At 46.6% G+C, this 21,309-nt stretch overlaps 1 protein-coding gene across 1 annotated transcript; it reads left to right on the plus strand.

The window, feature by feature from the left end:
* Nucleotides 1-906: 906 nt before the first annotated feature.
* On the plus strand, nt 907-20,411 carry LOC5667343 (uncharacterized). Its single transcript, XM_061646147.1, has 7 exons — nt 907-2,108; nt 15,111-15,698; nt 17,245-17,587; nt 17,784-17,911; nt 18,216-18,275; nt 18,420-18,526; nt 18,604-20,411. The coding sequence occupies exons 2-7, from the start codon at nt 15,150-15,152 to the stop codon at nt 20,051-20,053; spliced, it is 2,637 nt and encodes an 878-aa protein (XP_061502131.1). The 5' UTR covers nt 907-2,108; nt 15,111-15,149; the 3' UTR covers nt 20,054-20,411.
* Nucleotides 20,412-21,309: the final 898 nt, after the last annotated feature.

Here is a 21,309-nt window from a genome sequence, read left to right on the forward strand (position 1 = left end):
TTTCACATGTCATTTGTAAGATAATTATGTTTACAATTTTCGTTTCATACATCCAACAAAAATAAGCGTATTTTATAATTGTTTAACAATAAATTAATAAAATAGGGCATTTTCGTACACCTTAATTCGTTTCACAACCCCCCGTTTATGATTTAACTACAAAACCAAACAATTTGCTTCAAAAATCATCGCTTTTAATTGGAGTGTAAGTGGTTCGAACAGCCTGCTCCAGTATTTGTACTATTTAGGCCGCTTTAAGCAGAGCAATAGAGAGAAAAGGATTAAACGGTTGTTTGCTGTTCTCTGTTTCTGTTTTCGGCTATTTGATCTCGTTCCTACTTTTTTTTAATCACACATTTCAAACCTTCCCTTTCATTGCCTTAAAAACAAAGCCGAAGAAACGCTGCACCTGCTGTGATCAGTGCCACATGTGGAGAAGATACCCAAACCTCTGCCCCGAAGATGATCGCTTTTCGCTGCTCATCTCTGCTCTTGCTCAAAGATCACCTTTGCAGATCACCGTCGTTCTCTCTCATTAGTCTCTCAATATAGACTTCAACGCCGTAGTTTTGAAAATTCAAAATTGAGTTTTGTGAGAGTTTTGCATCGCTCTCGACTCCCGCAAGCTCTCACTCTTGTCCGACGTCACCACGGAAAATGGAATGGAAAACGAGTACTGCGAGAGTGAAACATCCGACAAAAGAGAGAGAGAAAGAGAGCGCGAATTAAAGTCACCTGTATTTTTCTTTTCCTCTTTCGCTTTCTCGGTCTCGTTCTCACACCACCGCAAGGCCCCACTCGTGCAAGGGAAACAGCGCATCAGCAACGGTGTGAAGAGCGCACCTGAATTGGGGAGCGCCCAGCATGGACAAACGCGGCCGCACGCCGGCCTGTGGTAAGAAAAGCCAATGTTTAGTTGTTCGCCTGTTGTCAAGGATACCGGTCGGGCTTAGTCGAAACAATCGTCGTCGTCATCGTTGCGGACCCCGGTTGCTCCGGTAACGGAAAACTGCAAACAGACTCGAGGATTTGCGCCAGCACTAGCAGCAGCAGCAGCAGTGTGGGTTGTGTTCTGTTTTTTCCCCTGTTTTTTTGGGACGGAAAATCGTATTCAAAACTTCCTCACCTGGGGAGAGGGAAGTATATCGTGCACTTTTATTACAGTTCCGTGTGTTTGTGCGTGTGTGTGTGTGTGATCCTTCGTGTGGTACAAAAACAGTGGTGGTGTGTGCTCCAACCTAATAGTCCCTGAAGGTACAGGAGACAGGAGACAGGCTAAAGGTTGCGATAGTGTTGTCCCTGTTTCGCCCCCTCCCCCGCAAATTGCCGGGGTCTAGTGCCGTTCATTTCGGAAGGACCCTTTGGTTTCCCCTCGGGCGAACCTGTGGCCGAAAGTATTAAACACCGATACACGCCCGAACGGAGTGGAGGAGCCATTCGGCCGTGCGGCAAAGTGTTAGGGATTTAGAGTAGGCGCTGGATTGCTGTAACCCACCACCAAGCGGGGTAGGTGCCGGTGGAAGGGACCTGTGGTGCTGGTGTTGGTGTTGGTCCTAAGAGCTGGACCCAGAACCCTGCGACGGGTTTGATCCGCAGTCAAGCAATCAGTCGGTGACCGAAGGTCTACCAGTGCCTACACGGGCCAGTGCGTGTACAGTTCCAGCCCTTCCAGCCGTACGGGAACACTTACACACATCAACCAGCAGAGCGCTAGAACCCAACAGTTCACGGACAGTACAGGTTGTGCAATGAGTTGTTGTGTCGTCCGGTGTGCGATCTGAAGAACATCTTCACCATACCCGTTTATTGTCCAGTGTGTATGTGTATGTGACTTTACCTGTGGCTTGCTAGCTACGAACAAGATCTTCCAGTTTTTTCTCCGTCAGCAAGATCGCCAGCAAGACAGAGAGTGCGTGTTTGCGAGCCCGTGTCGTAGCTCAACGACGGGTAACGGAAGTTAAGCCAGTTTTGGTGCTAAGCCAGGTGTGTTGCGGTTCAAAGAGAAACAGTTGTGAACGCAGAAACAGTTCTAGCGCAGTGCCCAGAAGCAGAAGACCAGCGACCGTGGTGTCTACCGTTAGGTCCATGTCACGGTGATGTGATTACTGGTAAGTTTATACCCCCAGCGTCAAACGACCCGAAAACGAAAAAAAAGAAACCATAGAACCTTCTAGAATTTGGCAGGAAAAGATTGCCACGAAACTTTATTGCCATATATTGCCGCTTGTTAGCTCGGATGGCCCCCCTGCCCGCTGCCAAACTCCAAGTGAAGGGCAATCCCATCGCAACAAATTGCAAGTTGCCTGTTTTTCTGAGACTCATTCTTTATTGAACCTTCCCGAGTGTCCGAGTGGCACCGGAGGAACCTTGGGCTTTGCCCACCAAATCTTCCTCGTGACGCGTGAGGTTCAGGTTCAAGGAGGCACCGATGGGAGCCACCGGACCGATTAAAGCCGATCTGGGCTACCGGTTACAATTGGTTGACTTGGAAAGTATTATCCGAAACCACGCAAACCCCAAAGCCTCGACCTCTACCACCGACTGCCGTCGCGTTTGGGCATGGCGCGCAGCCCGGAGGAGGTGGGTACATTTTTATGTCCAAGTGGAAGGTTTTTTGGAAAGCCCACATGACCAGCACACACCGACGCCGCGTTGGTCACGGTTCGCCAAACCCAGTGGGGCAGTGTATGTTCGCACACCAAAATCCGGCCATATAAACCCCTCTCCACCATCTTCATCCGGTCCAGTTCAGCGAACGTGCGGTGCACGGTGGACGGCTGTGCCACGGTTTGTTTTCCGTGATTCACGCGCAAACCCTTGTCCGATGCCGTCACCGATTCACTCCATTAAGCTAACGAGTCAATTTAAAAGTCCACTCTCCCTCCCGCCCCTGCTCCAGGTCCAGGTAGCTCATCATCATCATCATCCTCATCGTCAGGCGCCTCCCCTGGTTGTTTTGCGTTTGCTAGCCGACGCATGACGTGACGCATCTAGACACAAAACTAGAGACTCCTCAAACACAGAACCACATCGGATATCGAAATTGATATTTAAAAATTAAAACCGTACATCAACCTGTCAATTCCTCATCGGCGTGCTGTCAATTCCGTTCCGGTGGACGGGTGGACAGCTCGATAAGATATGCCCATCATGAACTTGAAGCACACAAGGGGAGGTAACAAGGTTGAGACTCGAAGCATATTTATCGACTGCAGGTGCCTAATCTTTTCTATTTAGGATGTCTTGGAGGTCGTCTTGCTGACCTCTGCTAACCGGAACTTCCCGTATAGACCCGTCCACTGTACTCCTCCAAACGTACGATCAATTTCGAAGAACATTTCCACAGACCACGTGGTTGATCACATTTTCAAAGCACATCTACTGCTGCTTTCGCCATGCGGCTCAGGTTCGGCTGCGCAACTTTGCATTTCGAGCCTGTGGATAATCACCCACATTGCCATTTGCAACCGATCGATTCGGGCTGAGGGAACGTTGCTCAACCCAAATTACTCCAGCGCAAACGCAGCCAAATCGCTTCGCTTTCTGTCTTACCAGTGTTTTGACGCGCAACCCCCGCCCCGGGGGGCGCACGAGAGGTTCATCTCGTTGTTGCTGCAGTCGGTGGCGGCGGCGGCGGCGTCTTTGGCCGTTGTTCACCGATCTTCATTAGCACCGTAGAGCCGGGCCGGTGTGTGTGTGCTGTTCGCGTGCCGCACTCGCTTTTGCCGCTTTTGTTTCGCCCATTTCCATTCACTCTCGATTGTGCTTTTTCCTTCTTCTTTGCCAGATTCTTCTCCAAATAGATCGAGGTGTCCGTGTGTGTATGTGTGTGTGTTCACATCTGCAAAGGTGCTGTTGCTGATGGGTTCAATCAATTTACCATCTGTGTGCAGACTGTGGCATTTCCCAACTTCCAAATCGATCGTGCACACGGGGTTTTGATTGTTTTTTAATTCTCTTTTGTACTGCAGTTGGCAACAGAAAATCTTTTCTAGCCAAAAACATAAGGGGGATCGGGGGATGATGCATATTGTGGTTCAACGCGCAACCACCCACAAAAACCTGTGCCGGCTTAAAGAGGGCGTTCGAGACGATTCAAAGGCGCGAAGAGAGCGAACAAATAGACAGAGCGATGCAAATAATGTCTTGTTGCTTCATCGGCCAGACGGCCACCGGACCCTGCCAGCCAACTCCCACAACCCAGCTTTCCCCTCTTTTTGGCTGCTTTTTAGCTTTTTTTCTTTGCTCTATCCATTTCATTGCACACTCCTTTACTGGGTGGCGTAATTGTCAATCAAACCTGCTTCGAATCAAGATGCTCGATCAGAGAGTGCCCGTGCTCACCAGCAACGCCTCGGACCGACAACCGGAGTATTTTCTGACTGGCCCCGCAAGTTTGTTGCAGAGGCTTGCGATGCAGATAACGCCGGGTAGGAAACAAATGGAAACATGTTTATCTCATAATCGAACCAGCCGGAAGACGGAAATGCTTGATCTGTCCAGCGTAGGCGGGTTGACCGGGGGCTCGATGCACAATGGGGCGGTACGGTATGGCATAGCAGTTGTAGGTGATGCCATTTGACCGATTGTTTCTAAAAGCTGGAAATGTAAGAAAGTACATTAAGTAGCCAGTTGAGCCTTTCTGGACGCTATTGTGTGACTTTATCTCGCGGGCGGCGTTATGAGACAAAAGAAACATGAAAAGTGAATATTGAACATGTTCCCATGTCACAACTATTGTATGGTCTCGTCCAAAAATGTTAAATAGTGATTAGGAGCACGTAGCGTGAAAGTGAAAACATTTTTTTTTATTTTTGAGTTATTTTTGTTACAAAACGAGCTGAATATAAACAAATTCTTCCCAATAAATAAACCAGATTTCAGTCGTATTAAACTATTTTTAATTATCTTACATTATTATACCTACAATTAAGGTAATTCCACTTATTTGTAGGTAAAAATATAATATTTCAGTATAATTTTAGAGAAATACAATCAAAAACAACCATTTTTGTTTTAAAGCGACCTGTGGTCACACCTTTCGTCAGTAAAATACAAATTAAAAAGAATATTTCAATTTGTATGATACAATATTTGCTTTTTGTAATTCATTCATCCCTTATTCCTACTTTCCATTGATATTTGATATACTTTCTCCAATTATTTTTAATTTATTTTGTTTATAACTCCTTACATCCTTTTTTATAATTATCGGTCTCTTAGTGCTATCTCATGAGTTGTAATCTTATTCTTCTTCCGAAACATTTCTTTCGGAAACAAATATTAATACAATAGCTATTACAAGAATAATTAAGGATAATAATTTAGAGCATACTATCGTTTACAGTCTTTCCAAATTGACCTTTTAGGTAATTATTTTAAACACTTTTACATTTTCGTTTTTATTTTGTTTATATATCCTTCAGCCAATTGTTATTGTCTACATCAAAAAGATTGCACCATGCACCAGCTCGAATCGTACTAATTTTCCTCATTAAATTATCAATCAGCTGTCAATCTGTAATAAAGCCCTAGAATGCAGTGGCCCTTTGCCCAATCAACCCTTTTGCTCAGAACCCCATTAGCGAACGAACGCACTTGACGTCATGGACGGCAGTGCCGCAGCCAGCGATACTTCAACCAATTTCAATCCAATCGAATCGATATTCCGAAATAAAAACACCTGCCCTGATAGAAACACCGTTCGCGGCGAGGACATTTCAAGGCTAGCGTGCTTTGGGGCGCACGGAACAAAATACAAGGATCCTTTCGATCGATAGACAGGTGCGAGGTTGTGTGGTGTCGAGTTTCCCATTCCTTCGCCTCTCTCCCACTGCACCTAACATATGGTCTCATCATCCTATCCTACCGCTATCCTTCCGTTGTCTCTCGCTCACCTTCCATTCATGACATTTGAATGTCGTACAAAGGGAAGGGACGCCACTACTACCGATAGTCCTGCGTCCTGCAGGACTACTTTCCACCTTTAGTGCCACTACACTGCGTCGGTGTGTATGTGTGCCGCTCCTCGCAAACAAGTCCTGGAAATACGGGGGGGGGGAACCATCGCCACCGCCGTGTGCCATTAACGCAATCAATATCTCTCACCCAGCGGCCATTCACCCGTTCGGTGTGGCCAACTTCTGCTGGAAGGTGACCGTGTGCGACATTAGAGCTGAAAGACATACATAAAAACAAAGCTAAAGAACGTCACTTTCTCGCTTTCTCTCTCTTCTCGCACCCTCTACACCGTCTGTATAGTGTGCGCCAGCACGCCAACCATTCGTCTAATCGAACCGTAAAGGACACAAACACGCCACCACACAGGGAAGCGTCCTGGACGTGGTAAAAAAATACCGCGCCCTAGTTGTTCTTCAACTTCTCCTCCTCTTTTTTCCGTGTAGTCCTCCACACGCGAGTAGTCCTGTTGGCTCCCTCTTCCCTGTTTTTCCCGCGCGATAGTAGTGCGCGGCCACACCCCATCACCCTTTGGACCTTCATTTATTTTTATGACACATTTCACCTTTTGCTGCTCGTCATTTTCTCTCTAAATCAACCATCCCATCAACACTCCTGGAGGGTTTTTCCCCTTTTTTGTTGTGTGTGCGTGCTGCTTCTACTGCCTACTTCCCAACTCAACGTTGATGATGATAGTGTTGGTGGTGTTAATAATGACGAGGCTGATTCTAGCCGACCTGAAAGCCTGAAACACGCATTGTTGGGTGTATAGGTTGTGCTGAGCCACCTTTTATAATATTATGGTTTAATAATCAAAGTGTGACTCATTTGGCTGTCTCTGTTTATTTAACTAATTTAGCTTAAAATAATAAAAAAACGGCTATAAAAACATAGCACTGTGAGAGTAGCATTATCGTTCCAATAATTGGCCTGATTACACGTACCGCAGGGTTGTATTATCATAATGCTTTGCAAACCCGTCGCAAACCATCATCTCCTCGTTCGTACAATAAACGAACGTACATTAAATTGAGCAAAGAATTGTGAACGAGCTCGGACCGGGCAGGCAAATGTAATAATAATAAACTCGTACGTACCCGATAGTGGGAGGAAATAAACCTGCGAAACCCAACTAACTACACCCATCCACGGGACGCATCAGCAGCCGGTTGAACCGTGAACGGGTGTACACTACCGTGACCAATTATGGACCTTGGCACTGGGAGAATTCACAGTGGATCGTACCATATCGTTTCTGTGGATCTTTTCGTGCCATCGTTCAGATTTGGTGCCACCATCGTCAACCATCGCAACCGTATCGTCATCCAGAACAGGAGGTAGAACAGGAAAGCAGCAAGGATTAGGAGTGAGCTGGGTTTTTTTAGTATAGAGTGTTTGAGCCTACTGACTACATTTACTGGCCTCTACAGCGAGCTGTACTGCTCAACAGTGCGTATCGAAATGGTGGAGCTGAGGCTATAACTCCATTCTTTCGCTGTCATCAACGCGTAGAATCCGACGGGGAAGTCGCCATCAAAAACATGTGAATGTGTAAAAGTGAATGTAAACTAGGCGTCAATGGACGTTCAGAAGAACTAGAATCATATATATTTAAAGTACTTATTATTATTTTTTTACCAATATATGTGTCTTGCACTCTTGAGGCTGAGACAAATTAAGTACTTAAAACCTATCCTACAGCTATCCCTAAACCCTAACTTATTCCTCTAACATCTCCCTTGATCTGGTGTCGCCAAAATTGAAAATTAATAAAAAGTTCTCTTTAAATGTGTTGGTCGTTAAATTAAAATCAAAGTGATGGGACCATGTATTAATATATTTGTGTATGTGGAGCCATTTCGAATTTGTTGCAGAACAGTTTTATCATTAATTATAATCAAAAGGTATCAATCCGAAGAAACATTTTCCATTTCATTGCAGCAATTGATTAATTACACATACGAGATCCAAACACCTTTGCTTTGTGATTGAGATCAATTTACGATCGTCTCGTTCCCAACACTTAAAACAAGCGCAATAAATAAAGAAATAATCGCTCTCTCTGTTCCTCTTTCTCTCTTTTCGCAAACAATTTACAATGCTAATGTTCTCCGCAAGCCATCTGTTTTTCTTCATCATTGCTGCACAAAAATTTGTGCCCCATATATCTACCACTCTTGCCGATTAGCAGCCCACCGTGTGTGTGTGTTGATAGGGGCCCCGAGACCCAGATGAGGCTACGTTTCGATATCACCCGCCCCCATAATTATCGCGCGCCAGATTGTTGCACGCTCGCGCACGGGAAAGCTGCAAAACCACCCGTTCCATCCACGGGGGAACGGGTGAAAATGCAGAAAATGAAGGCTCACTGCTCAGCCAAAGTGAGGGACCAAAAGCGAAAAGATGAAGCGAGCGCATTTTCCCGCATTTGCGCACGGGACAAATGATAATGTGGCCGCGGAGCGAATCACGATCAAGCGGCGACCCAACTCCAATATCAAATGTAAGAAATCACACATCAAGAAAAACAGACACGGTGAGCCTCCGCCTTTGCGCACGGTGAAAACAATGATGAAAAGATGCTGTTGGGAGGGATGGCCGACGGCTGCAACAAATTCCCCGGAGACACAACAGCTACACCGTGTGCGCTGATACGCACACCCGAGTGACAAAACAATACAAATTCCTGCGCCGGTTTGGACTGGTGGTTTACATTTGCAATCCTTTCCTCCCGCAGGCAGGTGGTCTTTTTAGCTGTCCGCAAGGCCACCGCGATACCGCGGAAAACAATGGACAACAAGTGCGTCTGTCAGACTCGCGCAACGCGCTACCGTTTTGCGGGGCCTAATGATGGGAAGGGACGGGAGGATGCCACGCCTAGAGGCAGAGAAAGGCCTCCACCGTTCCTTTTCAACACGAGAGCCACACCGTGAGCCATAGTGGAGAGTAAAACATGAACAAAAAAAAAAAAGATCAAACCAATTTGTGATCTGATTACGATGAGCAATGCGCACAAACAGTTACCTCCCTCCGCCCGGTGTGCCTCTCCTGGACACGAAAACAATGGTGGCCTGATTACGTGGGCCACGTGGCTTTAGGCTTGCAGTTGTGGAACATGAAGTGCAGAGGTGAAAAGCAAAGGGCCACAGTTAAGAAAAACGATGGTGAAACCGAAATGATGATTGGTAGAATTTCACATTTATCTTTACACCTCTGCCCCCTCTCTGGGGTGGGGGGGAGAGGGGAAAACGCTCCAACTTCTTGCGGTGGTGTTGATGGTGGCCAATTTTCTCGCTGCACAAAGTAAGCACAAGGTGTAAAGTGCACGCAAACATCCACACGAACCCTCCACGCCACGTATTCACGATCGTGTGCACCGATTATCAGAAGACGATCGAGTAGACCGGAGTGCTGTTTGCTTCTTTGTATCTGCCAATTCTGCTTGCTTGTGCAATGGCGCACCTTTCCCTTTCAATTTTTCGCGCGGAGAACACTCTTTGGCAAATGGCGATAAACACGCATGATATAATCCACCCGTTGCCCGGGTCCTTCATCCACACTATTGACCCCTTAGCTTTGTGCAACGTTTGAACGCTTTGTGCAACGAGTTTGAAAGATGTGCCCTTTTTTCTCTCTGTCCATTTAATTTATTAGCTTTCGAACGTTCGGGCTCGTTACGTGCATAATGCGAAGCAGGTGGAACGATTTGTTGTGAGACACAACGGGGCGTTTTTTTCTTAATTTTTTGTTTGTTGTTCTGGTTTTTATGTATGCTCCCCTATTAGAAGAAGCAACAAAAAAGGCATTACAGCAAGTGAAACCGAAACGCTGAGAAACGCCGATTCTCCGACATTTAAAAAGGGGAATGGCTTAACGGGGTGCGTTTCACGAATAAAAAAGGGCCGCCGTGTAATTAAGGTGAATCGAAGATGAAAGTGGATCGCCAGTGAATTTTACTCCCAACCTCCCAACGCGGCTTGGGTGGCCGAACAATTTTCCTCGATCTCCAAAAAAATCAGGCAGCCAAAAAATGAAGCCGTGTGCCACCGTGTCTAAGGGCAGATGGTTCCATTGCATTTTACGAACCATCGCCCCGAACTCGATCGTAATGATCATTAAAAGCTGGCCAGCCTTTGGCCCTTGGTAATTTGGCAGTGGTCTGCTGCCACCGTGCGCATTTTTTGGAGCGTTTGTCGCCTACTGCCGCATTGCACGACATCATCGGCACACCGATCGACGCAACCCAGGTCGAACTGACCCATGACGGGAGAGGGATGGATGTGACGCAAAGGCTCCTCTTCTAATTAGACATGATTTATGGTGAAGAGGCAGCCCTTTCGAAGGGTCAGCTGCAATCAAATATTAGCTCTTGCTCAACGGCGCGCTTACGTGCAGGGGCGATATAATTTTTATTCCATTAGCATTCGCTCGGTTGGGCTACGAAATCACGCTACACGATGGCAATTACCCGTTGAAGGAATGTGTTTTTTTTTTCTAAACGCCCTTCTTCACAAATATCTCGAACACACGTTTATCCTAGATAAAAACAACTTATAACATAAAACAATATTTTCCTACCCTTTTGTCTTGGGTAAATAGTTGCGAAACGACGTAAACACGCACACGGTAATCTAAGCGTAGCCAGAAGGAGTCATTTTTTAACTCCTCCGTTGATTACAGGGCGGGTGTGGATTTAATGGTGGATTTATATGTTTATAAATTTTTATCACCTGCCCGTGCCCAACGCAACGCCCAGCCACGGCCAGCGGTGGCTTCAATTGCATAAGCCCTGTGTCCAGCACAGGGAGAGGGTGTGGCGGAAGGACCGGATAGTAATTGAGAGAAATGTTTCAACTCTTTGTACACTATGTAATCGTGTGCGAAGAAGATGTACACCGTTTTGTTGCCATTATTTTATGCGTTAAAATGATTTCCGAGGTTCGTCGCTTACTTTTGACGTGACGTGGCGGTTGAAGTCTTTTGTATTTTGTTGGCAAAAAACGAATAAATGCATGGATTTTCAACTCGTTTTCAATTTTAAACGTGCTAATACAATGTTGAGTGTCTAATTTTCGCTCACAATAACCACTTTTTGTGCCAAACGTTGAAACTCAGTCATTAAAATCGAACCAACCTTCTGCCACAGTGCAAGCACAGATTAATATAATCTCGCTAACCTCCACCGAGCTCATCATCATGTAAGCGATTCCAATGTATTAAATTACATTCTATTTAACACCGTGTTAAGCCGGCGAGGACTATAAATGGCTGCCAAATAATACCATCAAACAACAAAACAGCTCATCAGCACCATACTCCTCATCTCATCGCCGCCCACCGATCAGATGAGCCGAGCCCTTGCAATGCGTTCGCTCGTTTGACGAATCGATTTCCGCACGCCTCCCAAATACTGGCTGGCCAATACTTGCACAACTCTTGCCTCCTTTTAATGTGAGAAAGACAGTGAGCGTGTGGCGTAGAGCGCTAAGCATGATCATGTGAATGAAATTGAATTCGACTCAGCCTCCCGCTTACCATTGGAGCCGGTTTTCCACGAGAAAACTCTTGCTGACCAACAGACAATTGTATGATGTTTGTGTGTGTGTATGTGTATATGAGCTAACACCATCACTCAGTCTGCCCGTTCGATCACTGTGTCAAATTAAATCTTACACACAGCAATCCCTCCACCCAGTTCCCGTGTCTTCACCGCCCAGCAGCTTTAATTTAGTGTTTTCGTTTTTCGCTACCATCCTTCCCTAAAAAAAGAAGAAAAAACCCACACACATGATGATTTATTTAGTAAGAAATGTGCATCGTCACCTAACGTGCCGCAGTGCTTCATCTTGATCACACCATCAAATCGAATCAAACGCCGAAAAACAGCTGCATCAGCGTCAGGCAAAAGGTCGGCACTCGTTACTTAAAGCTTCTTTCTTTTATTGGCTTGATTGATAGTTTATACACACACACACGCTCTTGTCCCTCCACTGCGTTTCCCCGGCTCACGGTGCAGCGGATAATGGCTGGAAAATGGAAGGAAACTATCACTTTACCCGGCCGCCGGTGCCGTTCTGTTGTTTTATCTCTGTGTACGGACGGCATCAGCGTCCAATACGAATGATTCAACGCTTCAACCAGAGCGGAACCATATGTTTTATAGAGCCGCTCACGCACCATTGTGGCCATTTCTTTTCCGGGGCGGCCTCACCGATCCCCTAATCCCCTCGCGTCTGCGTCGTTAGTCGATTGCGCTTTGTTTGGGGGAAGCTTTTCACGGCCAGCCACTGCCACTGGCTACCTCACTGCGTCAGTGTAATCAAGCACGTACGCAGGCCTAAACTTTCCATTCGATTTGCAATGCAAACTGATCGGTCGACTGTGCGCCAGATCGAGTAAGATCCTTTTGATTGAAGTAAAATTAAAAACAGGAAAAATGGTTGCAAAATAATCGGAGCCATCTGAAATTAGTAAAAAATGCTTTTCGTTCTCCTTCGAAACACATTTAAATTAAACTATGCCAACAAATTCAAACCAGTTTTGTTTTCTTTTCTCCTCCAAAAATCCATTGCATTGCACGTAACTGCACTTTATTAGCCTAGTTTTGTGGGTGGGATTTTCCTCTCTGAAATGTACCTTCTAGTTAAAAGCTTTTAAGCGTTGTGTAGTTTTTTTTTGTGTTCCTCGCAGAACCCATCTTTAACGTACCATTTGGGGGAGATTAACTACAACCACAACAAACAACAACAACACTGCTCTGGAAAGCAATCAAAATTAACGAAAACGCGCTCCCGGGAGCACGGAAGCCGAAGACCACACAAGGGAAATGCGCTCACACAGACACATACACTCACAAGCATTTGCACACCCCGGGTCTTGGCCCCTTCTCATTGGTTCGGTTCGCAATTGTTTGACTAATGGGTTTCTGTGTCAGCGGAAGCGAGCGGGATTCGAGACGATTAATCGCACTAAATGGAGTTACGAGCGTACGAACACAACGCATGGGAAGCTTTCGGTAAGCCGAAGGTGGAAAATCTAATGCCCAAGACTTTAGTACCCAGGGCCAGTTGAGGATTCTATTTCCTCCGTCTGATTGGTGTAACTGTTTACAGATGTTCACTGTAACGAGCTTAAGGCTCGTCTGTTTCTAATGTTGTTGATTTTATTGAGCATTGTAATGGTTTTATTTGTGCGAATCACATTACAAAGTATTTCAATTATAAAATGCTCTTTGGATTGAATGCCATTTGCAAAGCTTATTGTAGTTAAAAATACAGGTTATACTCAGTTTCAATTTTTTCTAATTGGAATTGAATGGCGATATTTTCTAACAGTGATTCATACACACAAAATACGAACAAGAATTTCAGCTCGTGCCGGCTGCCTGCCAGCTAACAATCGCAACATAAGCACAAAGGAATACAGCAACACGAACAAAGCTTCATTCTGTGTTTGTTAGTTTTTTTTTTTTTTGCAAACAACATTTGCATTACACAGAACGAAACAAAACCACGAAAAGCAAATCACTGCAACAATACAAATGCACCCCTTTCCCGCCTCGTAAAGCTGTACGCCGGCACTATGCTACACTGACTGCGTACATAAATTGTTAGAATCGCGCTCCCTCACTTCATGCCATTCTTCACATTTGCCCGGTTTTTGCTTTCCCTGTATGTATTTACGTGTTTGTGTGGCTTTTGCCATAAAATGAAACTGATTTTACGCCTTTGCTGTCATGCTAGTCTGCACCTCGATAACGCTTAAGTGGTGCGAACTCCCCCTTCACCACGGCGATGATCGTTCCGGGTCAGAAGGTTATGTAAATCATAATTGTGCAAATCAACTTTTTTATTTAATTTTCTCAAAAATCAATTCCGAACCGGCCAGCTTGCGATAAAAGCTCTCATTTATTACGGAAGTGCAAAATATTGGCGGAATTACATTACGAAGCTAAAAAAAAACCCCAATTTATGCCATTTCCTTCCTATACCAGACGCCGGGAGATGAAGAAAATAAATGCGAGATCGGAAAACTTATCAACCGAAAGCCGCCCGCTTCGTCGGTTGGGTTAGGTCAATTAAAACAACGCAAAGCGCTTTCGCGAGAGAAAAAGGACGGTGTGAAAAGGGGCTGGTGGATGTGTTGCATGGGTGCCCAGATTTGCAGCCAAACCATTAATCAAACAAATTAGCTAAACAAAACTGCCTACTCTCGTCCGTTTCCTCCTCTGCCGCACGATTGCCGATGCCAAACAAAGCGCCGATGATGGACGATAAAGCGCACCGATTCAATCGCGCACCGCCTAATGTGTGTACGGCGGCAACGGTTCCCGCTAATCGCCCTCTTAACGAAAACTCGCAACGCAAAAGATGGTTTTCTCCTCCTATCGAATCTGCGAAATCGGAAAACAAAATCTTGGGGAAACTTTCGCAAGGGGAAAACTTAGTGATAAATCATCGTTTGGCTGACCCGACTCGAAGGGATTGAAGGGAGGACGATGGGATGCAAATCAGGTATTACGGCTGACGGTAGTTGTTGGTACATCTTCTCACCATTTAGATTGATCTTAAAAAACCTAGTCATGATCGTTGAGGAGAAAGTAATCTAAGTTCTCATCATTGGTTGAATTAGGTTCATATTTACCGCTTTCTTCTGATTGTATTAAGGAACATCTTCAAAATCAACCCGTAAAACTCTTTTAGTGAAACACGAGGTCACTGTCAGCCACAATCAAAGCAGCGCCATCTGCTGGAAAATCTTGCTAATACTTAGTGCTCTGGAAAACCCCATATTAGACACTTAATGGTATGAATTGATATGAAATATCATTTTTAATGCAAAAAGTTAATGTCCTGCAATGAGAATACACTTAGACACACCCTTATCAAAGTTATGTAGCTCTTCAGAAAACAATGTCTAGACTTAATGCTGCAAATCCCAACCCACCTCTATCCACAAGCAATCAACTACTGACGCATGTACTCGTACGATTACGTATAACCAATTACATTCCCATGTTTACCCTCCAAAACATATTCCAACCCACCGTTCACTACTTATCGATCAAATATTCATCCTCTTTTCCCCTTCCATTTTCTTTCATTCTCGCTCTCGTTCACGCTCGCACTCACCGAACCTTCAACCAAAAACAGCAAGGACGGAGTGCGATCAGTGCAACACGAAACGGAACCATGGCACCCCAAAACTCGACCCTGATTCACAACGACTCGACGGCGGGATCGGCCTCGGCGGTGGCCACCTCGGCGGAAGAGCTGAGCAACTTTAGCCCTATCCTACCGCCCCGCAACCATCATCACCATCACCGGCACCACCATCATCATCACCACCATCACCACCATCATCGTTCGAGCAGCCAGCGCCAAAATGAACCATCCACCCAGCTGGAGGATAGTGAAGCCGGTCTCCCGTTTGCCAGCAGCACTCTGGACGGTGACGATGGTACGGGAGGAGAGACACAGCCGGCACGTGGCACGAAATCAACCACCAACACTAGCGACGACGCAGCTGGGGCCAAATGCACAAACACCAACACAATCGCCAAGCCATCGTCCTCGTCGGGAAACGTTGCATCCACCTCGCGGGGTGGTAGCTTCCGAGCGGACGTTGTGACGGCGGACCGGGAGCTGCAATCGCTGCCGGTTGGATGGGCAGGATGCGGCACGACGCTACCGGAACCCCGCGCCTGCGGCACCGGCCGTGGTACGGTGAAGCGCGAACTGGTGAGTAGTGCTAAGGTTGCGTGACTCCTTATATTCCTCGCGTTACATTATTAGCTTGAAACAGTGGGCTATGGTATCTAGTACCGTCTGCCCATACCTGCTGTGCTTTTTGCCCGAACAGGGGAGGTCCTTGCGCAAGTGCGCAGTGAAAGTTGAAAGCTGAAAAGGGGTGACGCGATGAAACTGTTCTCAGGGAGGAAATAACATTACCTTGTTTGATCAATACAATCCAATAAAAAGGGCAAACTTGCTAGCGTAACACAACACGAATCACCAATCTCTGTCTCTCTCTCACTCTCATACAAACACATAAACACTAGTCTAGTGTAGCAGTCCAACAAAGTCCCCGACTACCACTTCGCGGTATCCCTTGGAGATGGTATTGACAAACAGACACAAAGAGGAGTCTTTGATAGTCTTTGGTGGTCTTTCCCTTACCAAAACTACTCTCAATTTCATGCCATGATAGTAATTATTTTAATGTTGACCTTAAACAACAAGACTATATTAAGAATATCTGCAAGATTTTTCCAAGAATAATTCCTGAGATGGACAGTTCCAAAGACACTACACTCTGGTATCCCTATATACAGTGAATTCAGTGAAGGTTCAGGTTCAGAGTGTACAATAGCTCGAACTCTATTTTTCGAATCTGAGCTGCTCTAAACCCGCAGTCAAAGAAGCAATACCAATCCATTATATTGGTCGAACTTGAACTCCATACAATTTTGACAGGAGCTTTACGTTTTCGCTGTTGAAGCTCAGACAGTTTTGCCATTTTGGAGACTAGAACCTCGCACGGCCCAACAGCTCATAGAGATATTCATCTTAAGAAGTCTTATTATTTATGTTGGTGGTCTTAGAGGTGTGTAGGACTCGTGAGATCTTCTGAGCCTTTACACCAACCTTAAGAATATCGTAAAGATACTTCCATCCTTTTCAAACCTGTATTGAGGTAAGAGGTGGAACTTATCACAATCATTATAATGTTGCTTAAACATATGTCTTTGAACTGACTAGCTCAGAGTAAATCGTGTGATAGAGTCATGAAGTCGTACGATTGAACATGCCCATCCTGGGTTCAAATCTTGGATGAACAAGTCCTGTAGTCTCCATGAGGAGACTGACTAGCTTGCTATGGGTAAACCGAATAAGTCACAAATAACCTGGTAGTCCATCAGTTGCTTATGACATTCCTAGATGGTCGTTGCAGACCATGAAGTAGAAGAATCGACCTTCAACGATTGTTACAAGATAAAATGTATTTGAAATAAAGAGACTGTCTAAATCTTCCCATTATAGACAAAAATATCTGAAGCTTAAAGAGACTTCAATGTCGTAAGATAAACCTTAATTTTATACTTAATATTAAGTTAGCAGGATTGTTGCGCTCATTGTTGTAGTCCTCCCAATATCCCAATTATTCCTTTAGTCCTAGCAACATGAAAATCCTTCTACCTTCTAATTTGTCACTCGTTGAAAATCAAGCCCCAACAATATCTTATCTCACCATCTCAACTTCTCCATTCTCTTTACTTTTCTCCAGCTCAACTCCATACCCTACCACAGCCATACACACGTCCCCAATCCAATCCACACCGAAAGCCCCGACTCGGACGGCAACGGAACGGACGATACGGACGATGAGTACGACGCCATCACACCGGAACCACCGAGGCCGGCCACCAGCACTACTCCTGCACCATCGACCGAGCCGGAATCCGAACCTACCACCACCGCCACCACCCCGTCCACCGACATCGAAATACCGATCTGGATCCGGGGCGAGGCACGGTTCGTGTCCGGCATCAACGCTACGACCACGTGCAGCAACATTATCCGGGCACTGATCGACGACGAAATCCAGAACGGAAACTACGGACCGGAAGGTAGGCCGAGGGTTGTAGCTTTATTCACTTCCTCCACCATCACCCGGCACATACAAACATGATTCATTAGAATTTTAATTACCTTACTTTTCTTTCTGCTTTTTTTTTTCTCTCTCTCTCTCTCTCTCTCTTTTTCCCGGATGGGCTTTCCGTGAATGTTGCTCTGGTGCGCACCACGCCGCTCGAACGCGCGCAGATGTCGCAGTGTCGCGTGACGTGAGCGATTACGTGATAATAGAACGATGGCGTGAGGTCGAGCAGGTCCTGACCGGCGACACACGCATCCTTTCGATCTGGAACGCGTGGGGCGACGCCAAAAACGAGGTAAGCAATGGTCGTTCCGCATTTCCCCCTCGTTTAATGACTCTCCACCGAGCCGTGGTTGGCGCCATTCACGCCCGCTCAGCTCCAGCAGGCAAATTAGCAGCAGGCGAAAGTTGGCGTGACCTATGCAGTGCAGGCGTGCAGGCTGCTTTAGCTCATTCGGTATTCATAAAATTCGTGTCTCACTTTATTTGAATCACACAAAAGCACCACCAAATCCTGCCCGATAGCGCGATGGTTGCTGTAGTACAATGTTTTTTTATAGCTTGCTTTTGCTTTTTTCCTGTTCCTTTTGCCTTCACAGGTGCAGTTCCGTTTGAAGATAAACAAAACTAACCTGGAAAAGGGCGCTGCCGGTGGCAAGGTAAGGCAGCAAGCGGCTTGCTAGCTTGCTTGGGCAAGATATAAAGCATGTTTTGCGGTGTGGTGTGGGCTTGAACCAGCTTGTAGCATTCAGTAAGGCATTTGATTCACGCGAATTATTCCATTCTTTTCCCTCCACCTGCAGGAGAACAAATCGAAAAAGCAGAAGGAAAAGATCGGACTGATTAATCGCATGATGCGCAAGGTGCTGAAGCAGGGCGAAGCCATCCAGAACCATCTGTCCCAGATCAGGTAAGCGTTGGTCGGTGGTGTCGTCCCGTTGCTCCCATTTTCTAACATCCCGCAACATCCTTCTTCTTCCCGCCTAGCCAAAAGTCGACGGAGAAACGACAGCAGGAAAAGTTCCGCAAGTATGTGCGCAAAAACTGTGGCAAGCATCTGATTATGGAGAACTTCCTGCACGATGCGGCCACCAACAATCTGTCCGACCTGTCGGTGGACGGGGAGCCGCTGGTTGTGAGCGAGCGGGAAGCGAAAGATGCCAAAGTGCGGCGCAGTACGTTCCCGGGGAAGTTGCTGTTTTCCGCCCGTAAATCATCGTCAGCTGGAGCTGCTGCCGGTGGTGGTAAGGATAGACCGGGGGCTCGAGTGCTGAAGAACGTGCTGTTTGAGTCATCCGACCAGCTGGCCGATGGTGGGAAAGCGAACGAAGACGAGCTGCTGCTGGTGATTGATCATACTTCCGACAGCGACAGTGGCATATTCACCAACAACCACGCGCTGAGTCGCCGGGACACGCTGCCCAAGCGGCCCAACTTTGGCTCGATGGTGGAGATCGATCGGTACGCAAAGGACTCGGACGAGCTTGCTACCGAGCTGGGTGGAAAGGAGGAGCACGAGCTGCTGGAGGGTTCGGGCGACAGTGCGAAACGACAGCAGAAGTACCACCGGTCGAAGCGTCGGTACGACTCGCTGCGCTGTCACCATCAGCACAGAAAGCCATCATCGGCCGAGCTGGAGTACACACTGTCGGAGGACGACGGAGTGGCGTCGACCAGTGGTGGCCGACGATCGGCCGATCGGGACCAGGAGCTGGTGGAGCTGGTAGGCGAGCAGGACGAGGAGGTCGATGAGGTGGAAGAGGAGGACTTTACGCCGCCGGTCGATGACTTCGAGTCGGACGACCAGTGCGAGCTGCGCAAGGGCACGTTCAATCGGACCTCGTTCCGGTTCGATCTGATCCGGCAGGAGATCGCGACCAAGATGGCGGAGATGCAACATCTGCTCGAACAGGAGGAGGAGCTGCTCCGCCGGCTGAAGCTGAAGAGTGCCAAATTCCATGCCGAGAATCAAATCTACCGCTCGCACATCGGGCTGGACTTCCACGTCGAGCGGCTGCAGCAGTCGATCGACCGGTGTGCCAAGGAGATTATCGAAATCGAGCAGCAGCTGCTCGAAACGAAGATGGAGATCGAGGAGAAGTCACCGCTGATCGATAATCTGCGCGCCCTGCTGGAGGCACAGGAAGCGGGCCAGTGCTATCGGCGGCCGGCCGGCAAACAGAGCGGCGCAGGGCAGGAGCAGCAGCAGCAGCAACAGCAGCGATACGGCATGACGAAACACTTCCGAACTGGATCGGTCGAGGAGGGCGAAGCGCTCAGTGCGGACACCTGCTTTACCCATGCACCGTCGGCCGGATCGCGCCACAGTTTGGCACCGAGGCGCAAATCATCGAACCCTCCGTCCGCCAACGAGTCGGTCGAGTTTGTGGACAATATTTACGAGTTTTGTGATAATAATCAGAGCTTTGTCGTGTGAGAAGCGAACGGCAAACGAACTGGGCCAACTTGTTACTAGGTTTAGTACACGATCGACGATAGTGCGCGTAGTAAGCTTCTTCGACTGCTACTGGATAAAGGGCTAAAGACGTGAGCAGAAGGCTCTGTTCGAGAGGACACACCCGCAAACAATACGATTGCACTAAAGAGAAACGCTTACGGGGAGGGAGAAACGAACGAAAAACACGCGAGACCTTATTTAAACAACGAAACGTTACGAATATACATACATATATTTTTATCTGTTATAGGATGCCCGTACCAATGCCTCCGTCCCACTGTGAAAGCGTGCGTTATATTAAATAAAAATATATATATATATATATTTACCCCCATGCAAGTAACCAGAACTAGGTGCTGGGATATGTAAGCATGCAACTGTTTGATTTATTTTTAATATGAATATTTATTTTTGATCTCATCCGAATAATACAATTCATCTATTGAAGATATTTGGGGTGGTCCCGTGGTACCGTCGTCAACTCGAACGACTCAATAACATGTCCGTGATGGGTTCAAGCCTACTCTGGGTCGGTTAGGGTTTAGAATCCGTTCTGTTGGATCCCAATTGCCACAGGATAATGACAAAACACAGCAACCCTTGGCTGGGTATTAAAGCAGCTTAGTTATCACCTCGCTGGTTACTCTTAAGATGACTTGGCAGTGTTGCGAGCTCTCTGAATTGAACAAGAAGAATAGCAGGATAACATGAAAAAACATTCAGGAACCTTATTACGGAAAGAAATAAGGGCTGTTAATAGATTTAGTAGGATGTGTATTTTTTTTTTTTGAATTCCAGGTCCGGTATGAAATCAAAATTCGATATGGATTCAAATACACTTCCAGTACTGGTATGGGTTCGTTTTCAGTTCCATGATCGGTATGAGTTCAGTGTCAATTCAAGGACTAGTTTAGTTTCAGTATGAGTGCTAGGATCGGTAGGGGTTCGGTTCAGTTACAAGAGCTATGGGTTCAGGATCAGTTACAGAACTGGTTCACGTTCGGAAATAGCTCTAGGAGGACCGTTAGGGGTTCAGAACCAGGTTAAGGTTCATTATAGGTTATAGGTTCATTTTTCAGGGCCAGTTCGGATTCCGGATCCGTTGCGGAACCGATACAGGTTCAGGACTTCTTTCGAATTTGGTATCGATTCAGTATCAGTTCCAGGACCGGTATAACTTCAGTATAAACTTCAAGACAGGTATGGGATTGACGTGACGTACAGTGATGGAACTC

This window comes from Anopheles gambiae, chromosome 2 (assembly GCF_943734735.2).
Source record: "Anopheles gambiae chromosome 2, idAnoGambNW_F1_1, whole genome shotgun sequence".
Classification (NCBI taxonomy): domain Eukaryota; kingdom Metazoa; phylum Arthropoda; class Insecta; order Diptera; family Culicidae; genus Anopheles; species Anopheles gambiae.